This window comes from Camarhynchus parvulus, chromosome 7 (assembly GCF_901933205.1).
Source record: "Camarhynchus parvulus chromosome 7, STF_HiC, whole genome shotgun sequence".
Classification (NCBI taxonomy): domain Eukaryota; kingdom Metazoa; phylum Chordata; class Aves; order Passeriformes; family Thraupidae; genus Camarhynchus; species Camarhynchus parvulus.
Genome location: NC_044577.1, coordinates 18,065,052 through 18,084,989, shown reverse-complemented (window position 1 = coordinate 18,084,989; position 19,938 = coordinate 18,065,052). Strand labels below are relative to the sequence as shown.

At 42.4% G+C, this 19,938-nt stretch overlaps 1 protein-coding gene across 2 annotated transcripts in view; it reads right to left on the bottom strand.

Moving 5' to 3' along the window:
* TLK1 (tousled like kinase 1) overlaps positions 1 to 19,350 on the bottom strand; it is a 67,022-nt gene extending 47,672 nt beyond the window's left edge. Inside the window, exon 1 of one of the 2 annotated variants that reach the window (XM_030951820.1) lies at positions 19,219 to 19,350. Coding sequence is in view for 1 of the 2 variants with exons in the window: in XM_030951819.1 (XP_030807679.1) it covers positions 18,485 to 18,632 (148 nt within the window). In the remaining variant the exon portion in view is untranslated. Of the gene's footprint in view, positions 1 to 18,484; positions 18,927 to 19,218 lie in introns of those variants that run through there. The other variant, XM_030951819.1, reaches the window with a different exon arrangement.
* Between the last annotated feature and the right edge of the window lie 588 nt (positions 19,351 to 19,938).

Below are 19,938 nucleotides of genomic sequence, written 5' to 3'. Positions count from 1 at the left end.
AAAAAGACAGCAGTTTTTGACAAATATTATACATATTAAAATACTAAGCAGAGAATTAAAGGTTTTTCTGATGTGGAAAAAAAATATCCCCAAACACAGTAACTTCTAACCAATTTCCCATGGACTAAAAAGTTGACAAGGAAATGTATTCTGGATAGATTGCTGGGTTAATAAAAATTAATTTTTCTAGTGCCCAAAGAACAGGAAAATATTCCATGTCCCTTCTGTCCTCAAGATGCAGCAGTCTATTTCCTTTTGGAAATCTTTTTAAATTTACAGTAGCTCTTGAACGTTGTTTATTTCGCTTTACCCAACAGCTCAACAGTTCAGAAACTCGATCTAAAATAAAGAAAACTTTGGCTGCTGTATAGATAAGTAATTTTCTGCTAGTCATTCTATAACAGAAATCAATTCTTTAATGTTAAAAAAAATTGTAACGATCTTAAGACTTCATATCTGTGTTGCCAATTTTTTATTTCAATTTTGTGGCCAACAACCTGGAAAAGAGAAGAGAGTTACAGAGAAATATGTTCCTGAGGGAACCCCTGCCAACACCTTGAAAAAAGACTTATGAATAAAGCACTAGGGCCAACTCCAGACCAGCTAGGAGACATTTGTGGGTAACAATTTAAGAATGTTTAATTCTCCCTGCTAGGCGCTGTATTTTAGGGATCTCCTGAGGATTATGTGTCTCATCAGATGGCTGTAGGCAGCAGAGGCAGAGATGAATTTACAAGTTGCCTACCAATGCTTTAATTTGGCCAAAGGCCAACAACATACACTCATGTGAGTAGGTGTATGTCACAAGGATGGTAGCTCAGGATGGCTCGTTGACAGCCCAGGGAGCAAGCGATTCAAACAACAGAGAGGACAACAGATCCCTGGGGTCTACTCTATTGTAACTGGGGCTAAAATGCCATGCAACCCTGTCCTAGCAACACCTCATTTCTGACTAGTCCTTCTACCAATCCCACCCCCTGGAAGTACAACTGAATTCCTGAAAGACACACCTGGCTCAAGAGTAATGCTTGAATCAATAAAGAATTAATTCTCAGGAATTTCTGAGTGACAGTATTTCCCCTATACAAGAAATTACATTTTCCTTCGATTCCACAGACAACAACTGCACAGGTGTAAATACAACCTGTTTGAGGCGCAGTGCAGTACCCAAGAAAGACAAACAGTAATGTAAGAGAAAGACCTGAAAAGGGGAAAAAAAGCCACAACTGAGTACCTGTAAAAATTATACCAAAGTATAAAAAATGGTAAAACCGGTATGCCTATGACAGCTTTCAAGACTGAAATCTAAATTAATGATGCTGATGGTCTGAAAGCTACTTTTTCACAATATTCATTGAAACAATGGTGTGCTGTGTCTCATTTCAATTTTATTCATTATTCAGAAACTAAATCAACATTTAGTTTTATCTGGCAGGTAAAACCATTCAATAGGTCAGTTTTCAGACATATTTTTCTTTCTGGCAGCTTTTCTTGAAGGAATTCTTCACCAATCAAACTTTTCTCATCTTGCCCCAGAAATTATGATGCCATTATTTTTGCAGGATGGGTTTTTTTGTATTAGGGATAGGAGTTGGCAAGTATGAACTAATTAATAAAGAGAAAATAAGATATAGCACAGAACATTCAACATGGTATCTCTCTATCCACTTCCCAGACTTTCAATAAAACTCCAGGTGCGTTGTGTACAGGAAGCGTTAGCATAGCAAACACTGCTATGAGCAACAGAACCACGGCAAGGTCCTTCCTGAGTCTGTTGAATAATGCTTCGTGTGATGAATGAAGGGAATGAAGGGACAAACAACAATTGAAAGAACACAAAGTATATTTCTCCTTGTACTCAGCATGGATGAGGCCACACCTTGAATGCTGTGTTCAGTTCTAGGCTTCTCATTTTAAAAAGGACATTGAGGTGCTGGAGCCTGTCAAATAAAGGGCTTGTGAAAGGTCTAGAAAACCTGTGCTGTGGGGAATGGCTGAGTGAGTTGTTCAGTCTTCAGAAGGCTCAGGAGGGACCCCATCATCTCTAAAACTCCCTCAAGGAAGGCTGTAGTTAGGTGGGGGCCAGGCTCTTCCAAGCTCTTGAGGTGGGGGCCAGGCTCTTCCAGGCTCTTGCCTTCAGCAAGAAGACCCAAAAAAATGGCCTTAAGGTGAGACAGGGAAAATTCATATTAAATATGAGAAATCTCTTTTTCACTTTTAGAGTGGTCAGGCACTGGAATAACTTGCCCAGGGAGGTGGTAGATTCACCAGGCCTGGAGATGTTTAAGAGGTGTCTAGATCTGAGTGATATATACTGGTTTCAATGATATTGCTAGGCTAATGGTTGGACTGGATGATCTTGAAGGTCTCTTCCAACCTGGAAGATTCTATATTTTTGTATTTATAATAGATCAAAAGCCGTTTGTCTGGAATTGCCACCCTTCAATGGCACTTAGGAGGCTACACTTTGAACACTGGTATCACTGTATTCTCTCCTCTCCTTTGCACACCTTTACTGAATTCAATAGATCAGTTCATGGGCACTATAACAGAAACACTGCTGTGCCCCACTGCAGAACAGTCCACTTGGAAGAATAACTCCCCACATCCAAAATCACTTTCCATGTCCAATAATGCCTTTTAAGCTCTAATAAACAGTATTGAGTTAGGCATGATCAGAGTGTACTCCCTATGTCAAAATCCCAGTCTGCAATATCCTTCCCCATCATGAAAGCCCTCCTGTATCAATAAAACAGAAAAGCTGCTACAAAAAAAACACCACTTGAGAAAGTATCAACAGTGAATAATATTCCTTCTGGAAATGCCCTCATTTACAAAGTTTATTCTGAACTCATACAATTAACAGTTTAAATAATAAAAAATCTGCTAAAACCAGGTATTTCATGTTGTTGGCTACAATACCACATACAGAACAAGCATGGCAAATCAACACTCTGAACATATAAAACTACACAAGTGATATCCTGAACATGTTCATGACAAAGAATGGCATCCATTTCTTTGAAATTTGTTGCTATATCATCCTAAGTGTCACATTTACTTGCTTTTTAAAAAGGTCTGGATTCCTCACTTGCAACTGTTCTCTACATTATTCTGAACTACCAAGAGCAAGTTCTGATTTGGCAAAAGGATTTTGGTGTTTTTTCAACAAGGCCAACTTCCACCACTTAATAGCAAGCTGCCAGAGCCTGAATGTTACAAAGAAACAGAAAAAAATAAGTTTGTTAAGGCAGTACTCACTGACCATTTTGCACTGCTCATTGCTAAAGGAAGTGATAACAGAGACCAGGTTTAGTTAACTCTCACTGTCGAAAATACTGCTCTAAGCATTTAGTCCATTTAGAACAAATATACAGATACTGAAAATCAAATACATCTTCAGGAAAACTCATTTTTAATGACAGCATCTAATTTGAACATCTGCTACAGTGACGGAATAATCAGAGATACAAAGCTCTCTTTTAAAGTGCTTTTAATAAAGTTTTGTTCCAGACAATTGTCAGTTTTGGCAGCAACTGGATAGCCAGCTAACACATCCACCTCATGTTTCTTGTCATCTTCAACCACTATAGTCTATGCATGCATGAATGTGATCCTAACGTCTCTAAAATCTACCAAAAGGCCTTCAACAATCCTATCTAGGTTCCATGCAGCTTTTTCCTGGAAAGGGAATATTTACTACACAGTTATAAGGTCAAAAGCAGTAACTTTTCTGTTTTCAGAGTTAAAATCAATGGTCTGGTTAAGAAAAAATGCCACTAATTACATTGCTTTATAACTGTATGCTATGAAGTTAGAAGAAAAGTTAAAAAAATATTATGGCACTCCTTTAGGTTGCCTTTGTCAACCAAAAGTAAAACAAGTCCTTGCTAGTGTCCTATAGAGCAGTATAAATGTTGATGTATTACACTGTATTACTCCCACTACAATAAACAGATATGTAATGCACAGACAAGGTCATGCTTACAATCCCTCTATAAGGTAAGAAAAACCTGTTTATATTTTTCAGAAAGCACCTATTGTCTTGGCCAAAGTTAACAAGACATCTGTGGCAGACCACTAGAAGACTGCCTGTCTATGTAGCAAACATCTGCCTGGAACACAGCATTATGTCAAGAGAGATAAAACCTAAAGCCTGGGCTGCACATCTGCAGGTGACGTGCTGCCTGCCTATCTCTACATCTCCCTCTTCATCTATGTAAAGAAATGTGCAGCAATTACTCTTGCTTCCAGGCAACTCTGTAAAAGGTATCCAAACAGAAAGAGAGCAGCAGAATCCGCCCATTTCAGCTTCATTTGCTGCCAAAACCAGACGCTCCCTGTCCCCCTGGGGAAGAGGCAGCAAGCAGGGAGAAGCACACTGCAAGTTCATGGGTCACTTGTTGGTGATGCAGACTAACAGGTCACAAGATAACACCAGTTCTGTGATACTCTCAAATCATGCCACTCTGAACAAAAGGCTCACTACACTCCATCCCTCCATTTATTTCTATGCTGAAAAGGACTAAAAGCCAGGAGCAGTCCTGAAAAAGAAACAGCTACCTAGAGAAACACCAGAAAGTACAGCAAATTTTATTTGCAGTATTCAGTGATAAGGAGGCAAACCAAGAGCTCTAAACACTTGTGTCCACGAAATGGCTGTTCTGCAAGAATTTAAAATGGCACAGGCCTTTTGCTCATATCAAAAACAAACAGTAGCTTCTGCTATCTGAAGGAGGAGTGGAAAGGAAGCTAAAAGCAGAGGTCACCTATTGAGCAGGAACAGAGCAAGCAATGTCTCTTCCCATAGGGCTTTTGGTTCTCACCCTCCTCAGAAAAAGTAAACTATGAAGGACGAAATACGAGATGCTGCAGCTTTTCCCCAAATAAATTTTTTTGAAGTTACCCATAAAGTAGAGAGGCAGGCCAAAACCCCTCAACAATTTAATAGAAGAAATTTATTTTTCTGAATTACAATACCAGTCATTTCGTATCTGAAAGCTGTATTTGTGTCAAGAGAAGTGTATTTCAGTTGCTAATTCCCCGAACTTCCTAATCTCCTTACTTCTCTAGCTCCTACTGCCATTTCTACCCTCATGATCTACAAAATCTCCCAAGTACAGACAGCCCACTGACCCTCGAGGCAAGTGCTCTGCTCCCTGGAGCACACAGGATAAACTGCTGACTGCAGTACCTAACTCTTAATCTCTACTGGTTTTGCTGTTACATGGACGTGTTCTAAATAAGAAACTAAAAAAAAACAAATCATAAGTATTTCTAAATATATTCATCTATTTCACTTATTACATTGTGTTCACCTAGAACATCAGACTCCATACAATTTTAACATCCAACATGAAAAAAAGCTCATTACACCTCTAAGATTAAACTAGGACAGTAAATTCACCATTAATCGTAATTACAAGATACACAAAATATTTTGGCTTTTGCACTACAGCATTTTAAGAAAAAGGTATTAACCTCCAGCAACACCACTGATTTCCTCCTTTTTCAAAATACCTGTATGGCCCACACAACATAGAAACCACAAAAAACTGAAACAAAAATAACATATTTTAAGATATTTAGACTGCAGAATCACAAGAATCAGCACAAACCACCAGAGGGCCTGTGCAACAGGGATCCTATGCAGGATGCTGAGCAGGCCATGCTACCTGTGAAATGGCTCACTCTGCTCTCTTGGAGGCACCCTGCCTAGGTGGTGCTCAGAGGAGTCAGTAACCAGCTGCTCCTTCAGCTTGGAACCAAACCTTGGTCTATTTTGTTTTAATTTACATCTTAAACAATCCAAGTTTCACTGAAGACAGGAAGAAACGCATTTCCTCAAAGTCCCTTGTAGGGAGGAGACTCTCAGAACATGGCTAGAGAAATTACACACACACACAGAGCTGACATGTTAATGACTACACCTACATTTTTGTGGGACCTTGTAGCATTGGTTCCATTCTACAGATAGAGGAAAAGAAAGACTTACGTGAAATGACACATGAATCCATAAAAAACTAGGTTTAAGGCTATGACGGGGGGAGGGAATATTTCAAGCTTTTTATGCCTTACAGCACAGCTACAAAGCCTGTTGATACCAACAGTATACACTGAATTCAGTTGCAACTTTGAGCACTGAATATTTTTAAAAATTTAAAACTCACTCAGTTCACACACAAAGAAACATCCTATGTAATCATCTGTCAAAAATTCAGTTTTAGTTTTGCTCAGCATTATCACTAAAGAAATTTGCATTACAGCCATTTCTCCTATCCAAAGCTCATTGCCTAATTTTAAACCAGTTTTCTTTTCTGCTATACTATCACTTTCATTCAAGTTTTAGAAGAAAAAAAACAGAAGGGATTTTCATTCCTTTCAACACAGTCCCTTCCGAAGAAGTGCCCATCTTGCTGGCTAAGCGAACCTTGTGGAACACAGTCTACAATCACATGAATAAAACTTCAAAAATGCAGTTAAAGCCCTAGGGGCAACCAGAAATTAGGAAAGAGCGGAGTTATAAGTCTTTGATATCACAAATTGAGAATCAAAATAATATTTTCAGGTATACGTTAAAAACATACTTCAAGACACCAGTAAAAATACTCATCTGTAATTAACATCATCCACCATGCAGAAGCATGAACACTCACAGAACTACTGCCCTTTTATTCTCAAGGGATAAGGATGTTACACTGCCTTCTGTGGACCACTGTAGGCATAATTTTAGCAAAAGCAAGAGTGATCCAACCTCTCCTCCCCATCTGACAGGAGATAAAGCAGGATTTCTCCTCCAAATAGCTCACACCAGAGGCAGGGGAGTACCATGAATCCCTTGGATGGTTAAAGCAGGCTTTGTGGAGCCTACTTCCAGCAGCCAACTTAACAGAGACAGAACAGACCATGCTACTGGGAGGCAGCAGCACACCTTACCAACATCTGACAAACTGGGATGCCTTTTATCTGGCACATATTTAACACAACTGATCCACTTTGGGGTAACTAAGCACCAGCTAACCACATGGAAAATGCTTTAAAACTGAATAGATCTATCACCAAACAGATGACGGACTTAAGAGAGGACCCAGAACCAGACCAGGCTTACTTCCATCAGTAGGAAAAGAGAAACAGTCCAAATGAGACCACTGCCCTAGCTGGACACTGCCAAGGCCCCAACAAGTCTGCAGGTGCATGGGGGTATCCACCACATGCACCACACTCCCCACCCAGACTGCTGCTTTAGCGAGCTGTCTCAGTGACAACACCTTCAGTTTTACTCAAAGCAACTGAATAAAAACACATCAGTAAGGAGTTTCACCAGCAGCAGCACTCTGAAGAACAAACAGGCTGAGCTGGAACCTGCCCTCCTCGCCCTGCCTGTGCCCAGCAGGCAGGGCCAACACACACCACACGCCCCCAGAGCTGGCAGCCAGGTCCCCTTCGGCTCCTGCACTGCCACAGCAAATATGAATGTGATAAAGTCTAACCACGGGAAAACTCCTAAATACAAGGTAGCAAATAGCAAAACAAATAACTGAGTACACAGGGCAGGTTTGGGTCTAACTGTTAAAATAAAATCAGGCTAGTCTCTAATGAAACCCTTTCCATCCCTAATAGATAGTCATGCTACCTATTTTGGTAGTTACCTGAAACACTGAGTCACTGCTTTCATCTACTGCTTTCACACAACAAAATGTTGTTCTGTGAGTACTACATACTAACAAGATTATTTACCAAATGAGAAAATGCCACTAAAAATGACTTCTTTTTCAGAAATAAACCATTCCACTCACTATCTTTGGAATGTTGATACAATGAACCAAATAAATTCCATGACTCAATGGATACAAAAAAAAGCATTTGTAACAACCTGTCTTAATTTAAACCTGAAAAATCATGAGCAATTTCAATGAAGACTGAAAAAACACTAAAAACACCTGTCATTTCCCAAAAATTTCTCATTTGAACTATTACCCACAAGAACCTTAAAACTGGATTACACCTTTTCTCAAGTGGTAACTGTGGTCAGTGAGAACTTTGACACCTCAGATAAACAAGCATTCCTCTCCAGCCTTCCTAGACACATGTGCCTGTGACTGGGAAATCCTAAGTGCACAAAGCACTGTCCTTGCTGCCAGCACTAAGCAACAGAGCCCCTGCATGGAGATGTGCTGCAGGACATGGGAGGAGACGCCTGGGCACGTCCTTGGACCATGGTCTCACTGAGCACATCTCCAGCTGAGTGTGGGAGGTCAAACATCCAGAAGGTCCCTGCTCCTACTGCACCCACCCACTCCCTACACCTAAAGACTGTCCTCCTGCCAGCAATACCAACAGCATGCACAAATGAAAACTTAGCAGGAGGAGCACTGCTTAGAGAAGCACAGGGGAAGCAGAGAAGCAGGATGGTACTGGAGGTCACCCATGCAGAAGTCAGGCAGTGTGTCCCGGTGGTGTAGGAGAGAGCATCCAGGGACAGCAGGAATGGTGGCATACTACCAAATTGTGCAACTTCTGATAGTCACTGGTTTTGCTGCCTCATTGCTTGCTTCCCTTAGAAAGATGGGATTTCAAAGCCACAAGAACAACACACAAAAAATAGTAAAAATAGCTGAAAATTTTCCTTTTTTTTTTTTCCTGGTTTGAACGAACTTGAAGAGAAAGGTTTAAGGGAAACAGCAGGAAGGTGGTGTCAGACACTGGCAGAGACTGGTGCCTGTTGTTTGCACTTCTCTGGAAGAAAAAAACAAGTGAAAGGCTCAGAGAACAGCATGTTGTGATTTGGCCAAGAGAACAAATCAGGTCAACTAGCAATCACACAAGGTGGGGGGAAGAAAAGCCATACCCCGCCACTATTAGGGTAACTCACTGGAGATTTCATTGTCATAGCTTCACTATTTCATACTCAAATTATGATAGATGTTGCAAGTATAAGAAACAGGGAGAAAATACAAGAAATACAGTATTAATGTATCATCTAAACACAACTGGGCTGTTGTGAACTTTACGCATTTCTGTTCTTCTGCTTAAAAACAAACAGTAGCAATAACTGAAATTCACGATATGGCAAAACTAGCATGATTAACCAATCAGATGCCAATCTTTGTACCATCTGCAATCATCATCAGATTTAACAAAATTATGTATTTGAAAAAATGACATAAGTTTTTAAGAGGTATGTAACAATAAACAATAGGAATTTAGAACATTTTTACTAAAAAGCAGCTGAAATCTTTGTGTAAGTTTAGCTTGTTTATGAGACTGCTTTGTGAAATGCAGGGTCCTATCAGCAACATTAGTATTCCTAATGATAAAACAGTTCACAGAGAAAATGGTTTGTGTATATATAAAAATGTGTAATTTCAGGACATATAAAACTGCTGCTTCCTTAATAGTAACCACTTGCATGTTCTGGATATAGTAGTATGTATCAAGCAAGCAACTGAGAAAAAATCATGTATGAATGCAGAATACAAAATACCACCTAACAAGGAAGACCAACATGACATTTGCTTTGGAGTTTGAATACTGGTGTAACTCCTTTTAAGCATTATTTGTATCACAATCATTTAATAATACAATTTGATTACAAAGAGGCATATACAATCTGATTGTATAAGTAAATTCAGTAAGCAATGAACTTCAGAAAAGCAAACTGAGGCCATAACATGCACAGCAGAAAGTGCTTTTTAAATCTCATTTAAAAATTCTCATCCTGCATCTTCAGGAATTACTTCTATTTGAATTCTACTTGTAACTTTAAAATACTAAAATCCCACTCCTCACAATGATCCTTCATAAGACTAAGAACACAAGTACTGTAAGAAGAATTACTCCCCTTTATTCAAAGTTAGAGCTTACAAGAGAACCTCTTACCAAATCTTAGCACTGTGACCAAAACTACTGAAACTAAACCATGACACTAATTTAATAGTCAAGAAGCTTCTAAAACATGTATCAAAGACACAGCAACCACTCCCAAACAGCCACCAGCTCAAGAAACAACTGAATTGCCAAAAAAACCCTGAAAAAAAATCAAAGAAAAACCCTAGTAATACCAATAAAACCACTCTTTATCATCACTGCTACCACAGTTAAAATTAAAAAAAACTTATTTATAAAAATAATCACACTTCCTAGACCACCACCACTCTTGACTACGCTACAGATGTTAAAGTGATTAGTACTGATAATGCATGGATTTTATTTTCAATTGCTTTATAATGAAAATATCAACTTCTTAAAGGACACTACTTTTCACATCACTTTTACTAAGAATACTCTAAGAAATAGAAAAGGCTTTAACATCCTTGAGAAGCAAAGTAGTTAGCAAGAGGGGATTAGGATACACACTAAAATTGGCTAAAGTACTGTTGCAAAATTAAGAACAAAACTGTGGAAGCTATAGGAACATAGTATTAACTAGAAGAATAAACCTGTATTTACCAAATACAGCTAAGCAGTGTACAGGCTGGATTAGTCTAAGCCACAGGAGTGAAAAAAAGAAGTTTACAAATCCTACTTGTAGCATATCTGAGTTTGTCTCCATAGAACCAAGAGCCCAAAGAGTTCCATGGTGGAGAAAGGAAATGGAAACACCCCTGCTGGTCAACCTACATGGTCCCAAGATCATCACAGTCCCACTGTGGGAAGACCAGTATCTAAATGACTCTGTTTCAGATTTGCAGGACTTATGAAACTCATATATTTATTTGTAAGATTACTTTCCAATTTCTTGCCCTTCAGCATATAGTTCAGAAGTTTGTTTACTTATTAAAAAATAAAAATAAAAGCAATCCACCAAAAGTTACAGCTGCAAGACACAGTGTTTGAAATATCTACGAATCTTTCAGTTCAAGGTAGTTACAAAATTAAATAGCTAAAAGTCCGGGGGTGTGTGACATCACACAACAGATTTTTCTAAAAGCATCAGGATTTCCTTTATTCCCCAAAAAAGCTATTTTTCTCTTATAGGTATAGATCTATGAAATGGATCTAGAAATGTAATCTAGTACTCCTCAATCCCCCAAATAACTATGGTCAGGCTTCATTTCCTGTAAAAGACACTGGAGTTTCTTACCACCATTCCCATCTCTTCAAATACAAAGTTCAGACTGCTTTGTTCTTAAGGACATTATAAAGAAAGCATTGCAGCCTTAGGTTTCCACCTACTTAAAACTGCAGCTATGATGAGGTGAGATACGTTGCTTAAGCTCCTGCTGTCACCTCTCAGCAAGCAGAGGTGGTCCTAGGGAATACCAACCTTCCCTGTGATGTCCAGTTTCACATAAAAGCTCCAGTAAATTAACTTTCCCACTCCAAAGTGACCAGATTCCTGTTGCAGTTGTGTAGTCACTCAACAATCACAAGCTGTCCCTCTAAATCCTTGGAGGACAGTTGTCAGCTTCAGAGCCTTTCCACCTAAAGCTACTGAGCGAGTACAAGGCAGGCAATTTTTGTTATTTGTGTATTTTAAAAATATGCTTCAACACCAAATGTTTAATCGAAGCTTGGAGCAATAAGAATCTATGGTGAGGTTTAAAGTTTATGATCTATTAAATTCATAAAAGACAAAAATATTCAAACATTATAAACTTGAATGCTCTGCTGGCAGACCGACCATCACATCACTGGAAGCTGTGGGTGAGCTGCCTGAATTGGAGTTCTGAAGCACTTGATCAGCTTTCACCAGCAACCACCTCAGCCATTTCTGTTTGCTTAACCACTTCAGCAGTTGGTTTACTCAGAACTGCTGAAGAGCAACCAACAACTTTTTCAGAAAGCAGGAAAGCCTGGCTTTCTCTTCCAAATGATGAGCATGAAGGACGGGTGACTACATTTGATCTATTAATTCCAAATTTCGCAAGGCATGGTGACCAGAAGTAATTTACTCATTTCACAAACTACAAACAATTCTCCTTTTTCTGGTTTAAATGCAAAGCACATTTGGATATATTTGTTTCTTATTATGTACGTAACACAATTAGAATTCACTTTATTTAACTAACAAAGTTAGCTAAAAGCTGTCTAAAGCATGGGGAATTACATTTCTTAAACATAAAGAACCTAAGCAGTGTAACTCCTTAAATAAATGCATATAGATGTGTCCCCTCCTGCCTAGCAAGAGGTATGATCAAATTAGACCAATTAGAATCAACTTTTTTTTAGGAAAAATAATTAAGCACAAATGCAAAATAAAATTAAAAACAATTATTTAATCAGGGTTTCCTGCTCACTGATTTAAGTCATGATTAATAATACAGTCACTGATTTCAGTCAATCCCTCCAGCACGGACCCATCCCAAAGGGTCGCACAGTCCCAGTCTTCCCCCAGCATCTTCAGCATGTCCAACTTAAGACCTTCTGCTCCCTTCTTCCAGGACTAAATTTGAGGTGAATTAAAGCTAACAAGCAGTCATGTTCCTGCCACCTACCACATCCTCCCCAGGAAAAGCCTAAGTGCCAAGATTTTTCTGCTAGTATATCCCATTGCTCTGCCTAGGAATGAGAGAAAGGAGTAAGACCTCCAGAGAGAAGGTGCCTGGGAAGGAAGCAGACCCTTACTTCCTACCCCAAACAAAGCATGTCAATAAGGATGGAGTCAGGATGATGGGAAATGGATGATCCAAAATACCTTCTGATGCTCACTAATGCTTCCCTATTCCTAGAGAACTTTGTCCTTAAGTATTGAACATAAAGTGCAGTACTTGTTATTTTCAGCAACTATTAGAAGTTTTCCACTTGCAACACCTGAAAAAACTGGGTTATATTATGGTGGCCAGCTTCTGTTTAACTGCTCTCCAACGATCATAACTGAAGTACTGGCATTCTCAACAGAAACCCTGACCACTCTTCTTCCTCTACCCACCTTCATATCCACTAAGAGCAATGTGGCAACCCAAATCTGCCTTTTCCTCTTTTATAACTGAAACACACCAAGCCAAACAGAAAGAAGTTTATAAAGCTTTTCTTCCTCCCACTTGTGTGCTTTTATGCTTTTTAGCTACAATTCAAGAACTACTCTACTGCATAAAAACAATTTACTAACCTCAACATTTTTTCTTGTGAAAAAAAGCTCAGCATGGAAGCAAAAAATTTAGTACAGGAGTAAGTGGATTGGGAGCAAACACAGCCTTATACCAAGAACACAAAAAGCATAAAGGACTATTTAAGCCTGTCATATTTCCATAATATCAATTCTTAAGGTAGCAAAATTCTATAGAACTAACTTTGCTCATGATGCATATATATATGGCAGTGTTTCCCAGCAGTAACAACAATCTTTTGCAATCATTTAGGATTATCGGGCTCTAAGAAAATCCAAAGAAATGTCAATACTAACTGCAGACTACAGTTATTACTAACAAGCAAGTTTACTTTAGCTTGCTGAAAGAAAAAGCAAACAAGAAAAAACATAGAGAGAAAAAAAAAGGATGAGAGAAATAACAAGTTTTTTTACTTGAATGGAGATAATAAATATAAACATCCTGTCCCTATGTCAATTCCCTCTCTCAATTTAAAATGGAATAGGCTAATGAGAAATTCCATTCCAGGCAAAATAAAACAGAATTAAAATGAAACAGCTGGCCAAGAACTAATTTACACTATTTGCTACAGCACTTGCATTTAGAAAACCAGATTCAAAAAAAGGATTTGTATTAAAAAAGTTTCCTTTCCCATTTCTCATTTGGACATGCTACAAGATCTCCAAAGAATTTGGCATAAGCATCAGCTTACTATGAGAATCACATCTTCAACAAAATCAGCAATAATACCACAAGCTAGAATTTGTGTGTATCACTGGCACAACATTAATCTCAGACACCTTCTCATGCTACAGACAGCCTAAATAACCTTTTATGATTGCTGTGCTCATTTTGAGTAAAAATAAACCATCATTTTTAAATACAAAAAGTGTTCCTGTTCTTCTCTGCCCCCATATAAACTGGCCAAATCAATAAAATTTTAAATCTCCAGTTGAATGATAAAAGCCAACAAACTTACTGAGAGCTTCCTGTTAAAGCAAATAAAGTAGCTGAGGTTTTACACTACATGCAAACAACAACCCTGAAAGTTTTAATGAGATTCAGGTTGCTTTCACGTTCATGGACTAATCTATTGTATGTAGCATACAGATACAACCTGCCATCTAGAAGCATTTTCTAGACTGGAAACTTAAGGAGGAAATAAACTGTACCTTTGTGCTCAGACACACAACTACCATCACATTTTAGGTAACAATAAATACAAACAATACACATTTATCAAATTTTATTTAAAAAGTCACCACCAAAATTTGCTACCCATACAACATAACTTCTTCAAAGACTGTCAAATACATGGCATAAGTTTATTTACCATCATATTACCATTTACCTTTTTGCCATTATATATAAATTTGGACTGAAATTTGCATTTCTGTTGTGTTAATTCAAAGTTCTATTTGGCATTCTATTTTGCTTTTAGCAGAGTATTGAAAGCCAACAGTAAAGACAAAAAATAACTTATATAAAGTTATTTTATATATAAAAGCCATTATGCCATTATATATAAATTTGGACTGAAATTTGCATTTCTGTTGTGTTAATTCAAAGTTCTATTTGGCATTCTATTTTGCTTTTAGCAGAGTATTGAAAGCCAACAGTAAAGACAAAAAATAACTTACAAAGCATTGTGCTTAATTGCAAGACACTGCAGCACCACCCAGTGAGCCAACCATGTCCTGGGCTGCACCAAAAGCAGCATGTCTCTAACGTGAAGGGAGGGCATTCTGCCCCTCTACTCCACTCTGCTGAGACCCCACCTGGAGAGCAATGAGGGACATGGACCCACTGGAAGAACCTAGACAAAGGCCATGAAGATGATCAGAGGGCTGGAGCATCTCTGCTATGGAGACAGGCTAAGAAGTTGGGCTTGTTCAGCCTGGAGAAGAGAAGGCTCTAGGGACACCACACAGCACCTTCCAGTACCTAAAGGGGGCCTAGAAGAAAGTTGGACAGAGACTTTTTACAAGAGCATGAAGGGACAGGACAAGGGACAACAGCTTTAAATGGATACAGAGTAGATTTAGATTAGGTATTAGGAATAATTTATTTACTTGGGGATGGTGAGACTCTGGAACAGGCTGCCTTCCAGCAGCTGTGGAGTTGCACCTGCCACATGCCTGGAAGTGTTCAAGGCCAAGCTGAATGGGGCTACCTGGTCTAGTAGGAGGTGTCTGTGCCCATGGCAGGGGGTTGGAACTAGATGATCTTTACAGTTCCTTCCAACGCAAGGCAATCTGTGGAATCTCTTCTGACTCTGCCTTGTCAGCATTGGCCCGAACATTCTCCATTTACAAAACAGCACTTTGCAGGTATGTGCTCTAATACTTTTAGTTACACACGTAAAGCAGACAAAAGTAAAGAAACTTCAAGCACGAAATTGTGTGACTGCAGTTATGTGAGCTATGGCACAAGATTTAGTCACACAATCGCACATACAGTATGTAAAATAATACTGCATAACAGTCCTCCTAAATTCCTGATAACATCTACTGCAGAGCTCTTAAGTGACCACATATACCACACATAAATTATGGGAATATAAAACAACTGACAGAATGACAGACATTTACAAGCTACACTAAAATGCAAACAAGAGATAGTTCTTATACAGTAAAAGTGTACAGCTGCAACTGTATTCAAGTCCATCCCTGTCTTTTTATTTCAAAACCTCAAAACATAAATTCAAATCAATACAGCAAAGCCATGAGGCCACTCTAGATCAAGATATAGAAGACAGCATCCAATGGAAAATGTTGCTGCAATGTTACAGCACATTTTAAAAGATTAAAATATTTTTAAAATATTATTTCCTCTAATTTCACCTGTCTTTTCCAAGTAGTCTCTTGATACTGACAAGATATTGCCATTTTTTTAAATGTGTTTGTGCAATTGTTATACATGCCAGAGCTTTCCTTTTCTACTTTTTTCTTATTAGAGATTCCAAAAATATTTTTAGAACTTTCTAAATCAAGATAGTGAGGGTTCCTGTTCTTAATAAACCAGAATCTTCAAATGCCCATGTGAGACGTGAGCTGATACCAGACCTTCATAGGTGAGGTCAGATCAGCCACAGCACACGTGGTACACTCTGTGAAGGTCTGCACTTCCAAAGGCAACAGGGACATAACTCTCACCAAAGCCAACCAAAGGGATTTTAATCCACAAACAAGAAGGCCAGGCTGGGAAAGAAGCTCTGCACAAGTGCCAAAAGCACTGTATCAGTAAATATTACCCACTCAAAACTGGCACCAGCAGCAATGCAGCTGTGATCCAGCATGGGCCAGCAGCCTTGTGCACTGCTCCAAAACTCACAAGCTCCATTAACATCACCAGGTATCACAAGTTTAGAATTGATAATGGCCCAGGCTCCCATAAACACAGTGCACGGCAAATACTCCTTGCTTAATAGTTTGAGCTGGCATCAATCTTTCACATACATAAGGCAATGTCTATGAATATACTAATGTATTTTTATTTCAGGGCCTATTGATTTCTGGCAAGATATTTCTTTGTAAAACATATATACATAAAGTAAGATCCCTTGATAACATCCCACAAGCATGAATGCAAAACATGAACCCAAGCATGGCAGCTTATGCTCATTTTGAAAGAGAGCTACCCTAGCGAGGACACACAATTTAAACACAACCCAGGAACACCATGCAAATACAACACATTACAGTACCAAGCAAACACCAAGGTTTTGATTACTTTTAACCCGTAATCTGAATTAGAGGATGCAAATTACAGTACCCAGAAAAATCCAACAGGATGAGTTGCAAGAAAGAAAAATGTAAATAGCATAATCATCATATTAAAAATGAGTTCACAAAACATATTTCTCTTGTCTCAACAGAGCCACTAAAGGATCACAATTTTTTGTTAAAATAAATAGACATATAATTTATATTGCAATAATAATTTCAAATTTGTATGGCAGGTATTTGAAATACATCCAAAAATATCCTACATACACATATTACCTGCATGCATATTCATAACAAGAGTTGCAATAGCGAAGAAACCTGCTCTCAATAAACTTAAAACTATGAATTTGGCTGCTGCTGGTGGTTTTTCTAACAGCTTTGCCTTCCCAGAGAAGACGAGCACAAAATGCCTGCCACTTTACTCAGCATCTTTAACATATACCATAATTCCTTCCCAGGTATTTTCTAGAGCATTTCATGTCAATCTACCTGCAGGAGCATGTGCAAAAGTGACAGAGTGATACAAGTCTGACAACTACTGGTGTGGAAAATGGAGAAACCAGCCTGCATTATACATTTTCAGGATGTCGAATCCCTGTTACCAAGTCCCTACATTGCTTATCAACCAAATAAAAAAAAAAAAAAAAAACCAACAAGAAAACCAAAAAAACAAGCAAGCAAGCAACCACAGGAAGACCTAAAAAACAAAGACTCTCCATCTTCGCAACTATTTCTATTTTAAGTTAGCAAGTTTCCTGCTTGGGCGATGACGTTTTGCAGATGCTACAAGAAATGCTACATGGTATTCATTAATCTGGGGCAAATCAATTAAAATTATACAACTGCTCGGTATGCAAGTATCTGTGCATAAAAGTTCTCCTCCGCCACTAACTGGCGTTCAGCAAGTAGTTATTTTAGCTAAAAGCGCCGAGCAACTCACTAGCTGTATAACTGCTACATCTTGTGGCAACACAACACAAGGAGGAAAAGCAGACAATACCCGAAAGGGAACAGCGAAGGGACTTGTTTGCTCATAACCTTCATACAGATATTCCCTGCAAACACCCACAACACCCTGCTGTCGCTGTCGGTGTAACACAAGAGGGGAGGAGCAGGGGAGGGAGGAGAAAAATATTATCATCGAAGGCGTGATGGAGGACAGGAGAAAGTTGCAGTCATTCCGTGGCGGCCGCAAGGCGCCCTGTCACTTCTGGCCGCAAAACCGGCCGCCCCCCAGGGCGCTTTCCCCACGGGGACGAACCTCCGGCCCCTCTCTTCCCACCTCCATGATGCCAAAAGTGCCCAACTCCCTCCGGCAACAGCGGCTGCATCCTCCGGCGCAGCACTTCTACTTAGCCGCTGGCGGAGGGGAGCCTATTTCGGGGAGGACGCGGCGAGCGGCCGCCCGAGGAGACGCGAGCGGCTGCGGCAGGCGGACGGCCCGGGGACGGAGGGAGCACGGCGGGTCCCCTTCCGCGGCCCGGCGTGGGGGGTAACAACGAGGCGCCGCCGCGCTGACGAGCGGGCGGGGGCGGCGGGGCCCCGCTCGCCCAGCGACCGAGGTTCCGCTCACCACCACCGGGCCCAGCGCTGACCCCGCGCCGCCGCCGGGGGCACCGGCCTCTCCCGCCACCGCTTCCCAGCGGCCCGGGACCGGCCTCCGGCGGCGGTAGCTGAGCCCCTCCCCAAGGGCCGGGCCCCCGCGCAGCCCCGCGGCGCGCTGGTTACCTTCCTTGGGCGGCTTGCCGGGCGGCGCGCCGTGCAGCTGGGAGGCCGCCGCCGCCGCGGAGCAGCCCTGCAGGCTCGGTGGGGACGTGGAGAGCCGGGACCAAGATGGCGGCCCCTCCAAACTTCCACTGCTACTTTGGACACTCATCAAGCTACTTTCCTGGAGCCCGGCAGCCGCCGGGGGCGGCGGGGAAGGCGGCGCGGCGGGGGACACCCAGCGCCGCGCTCATGGCCGGGGGCCGGCCCGACACCGGCGCGGGGAGGCCGCCGGCTGGGAGCGAGCTCCGGAGGCAGGCGGGGCGCCGGAGAGACGGGGCGCGGGGCCAGCGCAACCTGCCCGCACCTCTGCACTGCGTCGCCGCCGCCGAGCAGCCGCCTGTGTCTGAGGCCAACCTTCCCCGCCGCCGCCGCCGCTGCCGCCGGGGAGGGGAGGGAGGGCGCAGGCGGGGAGGGGTCATGCGCAAACACGATCGCGAGCCGAGCGAGCGCCGCGCTCTGCCGGCGCCCAGCCGAGCCCCGCCGAGCCGGAGCCGCCCAGGGGCGGCCGGCGGGAGCGGCGCCAGCCGCGCACGCACCTGCCCCCGGCCCCACTGCGCCGCGCGGACCGAGCGCGCCGGCTGCTCCCGCCTCCGGGCTCCGACGCCGGGCCGGCTCGCAGCCGCCCGCCGGCTGACCCTTCTCCCCGTGCACGCCCGTCCCGCGGCGATACCTCCCCGCCTTGCCCAAGCGCGCACCTTCCGCGCCGCGGGCGGCCCTTCGTTGGCCGTCCCGGCCCAGCCGGAGCTAGCTCCCCTGAGGCCGCGGCGCTCCCCTCCTTCTCGGTTTCCTCGGCGGCGCGGTCCGCCCGTGCCGCCTCGCCTTCCCCCGCGCCCCGCCGCCACGGCCATGGTGGTGTCGGGGCGGGGCGGCGGGGGCCGGGAGCGGCGGCGAAGACGGTACGCGCGGCTGCCGCGGCCGGGGCCGGGGCCGCGCCGCCCGGCACCTCCCCGGCGTGCGGCCGCGCGGGGCGAGCCCAGCCCGCCGCTGCGAGAGTGCGGGCGGCAGCGGCGAGGCTGAGCGGGCTCTTCCCTGCGCGGTCCAGGTGAACATTGTTCAGGCAGCATCTCCGGGCGCTCTCGGGCGCCTGCCGCGTCTCAGCGTTCTTCTCCCGGGCAGGACGGTGTGGCAGCAGAGACTCGGGGGCACTCGGGAGAAGCTGATGTCCCGAGGGAGAGAGAAGGCTTTGGCCGTCAGCTGCAAGCCGCTTCGCTGGGGAGCGGGAGCTCCCATCGGGTGAACTGGAAGTCGGGCAGGAGCCATTTACCAGGCCCATCACCTCACCCGCTTCAACCACCAGGCTGGAGCTCCCAGGTGGGCACCAACGCCGACCTGTCAAATTTCAAAACGTCCCTCTCTGCCTTGAGTTTAGAGACTAAAGTGCAAACTTAGCCGATTTTTTCAGTTATTCCTTCCTT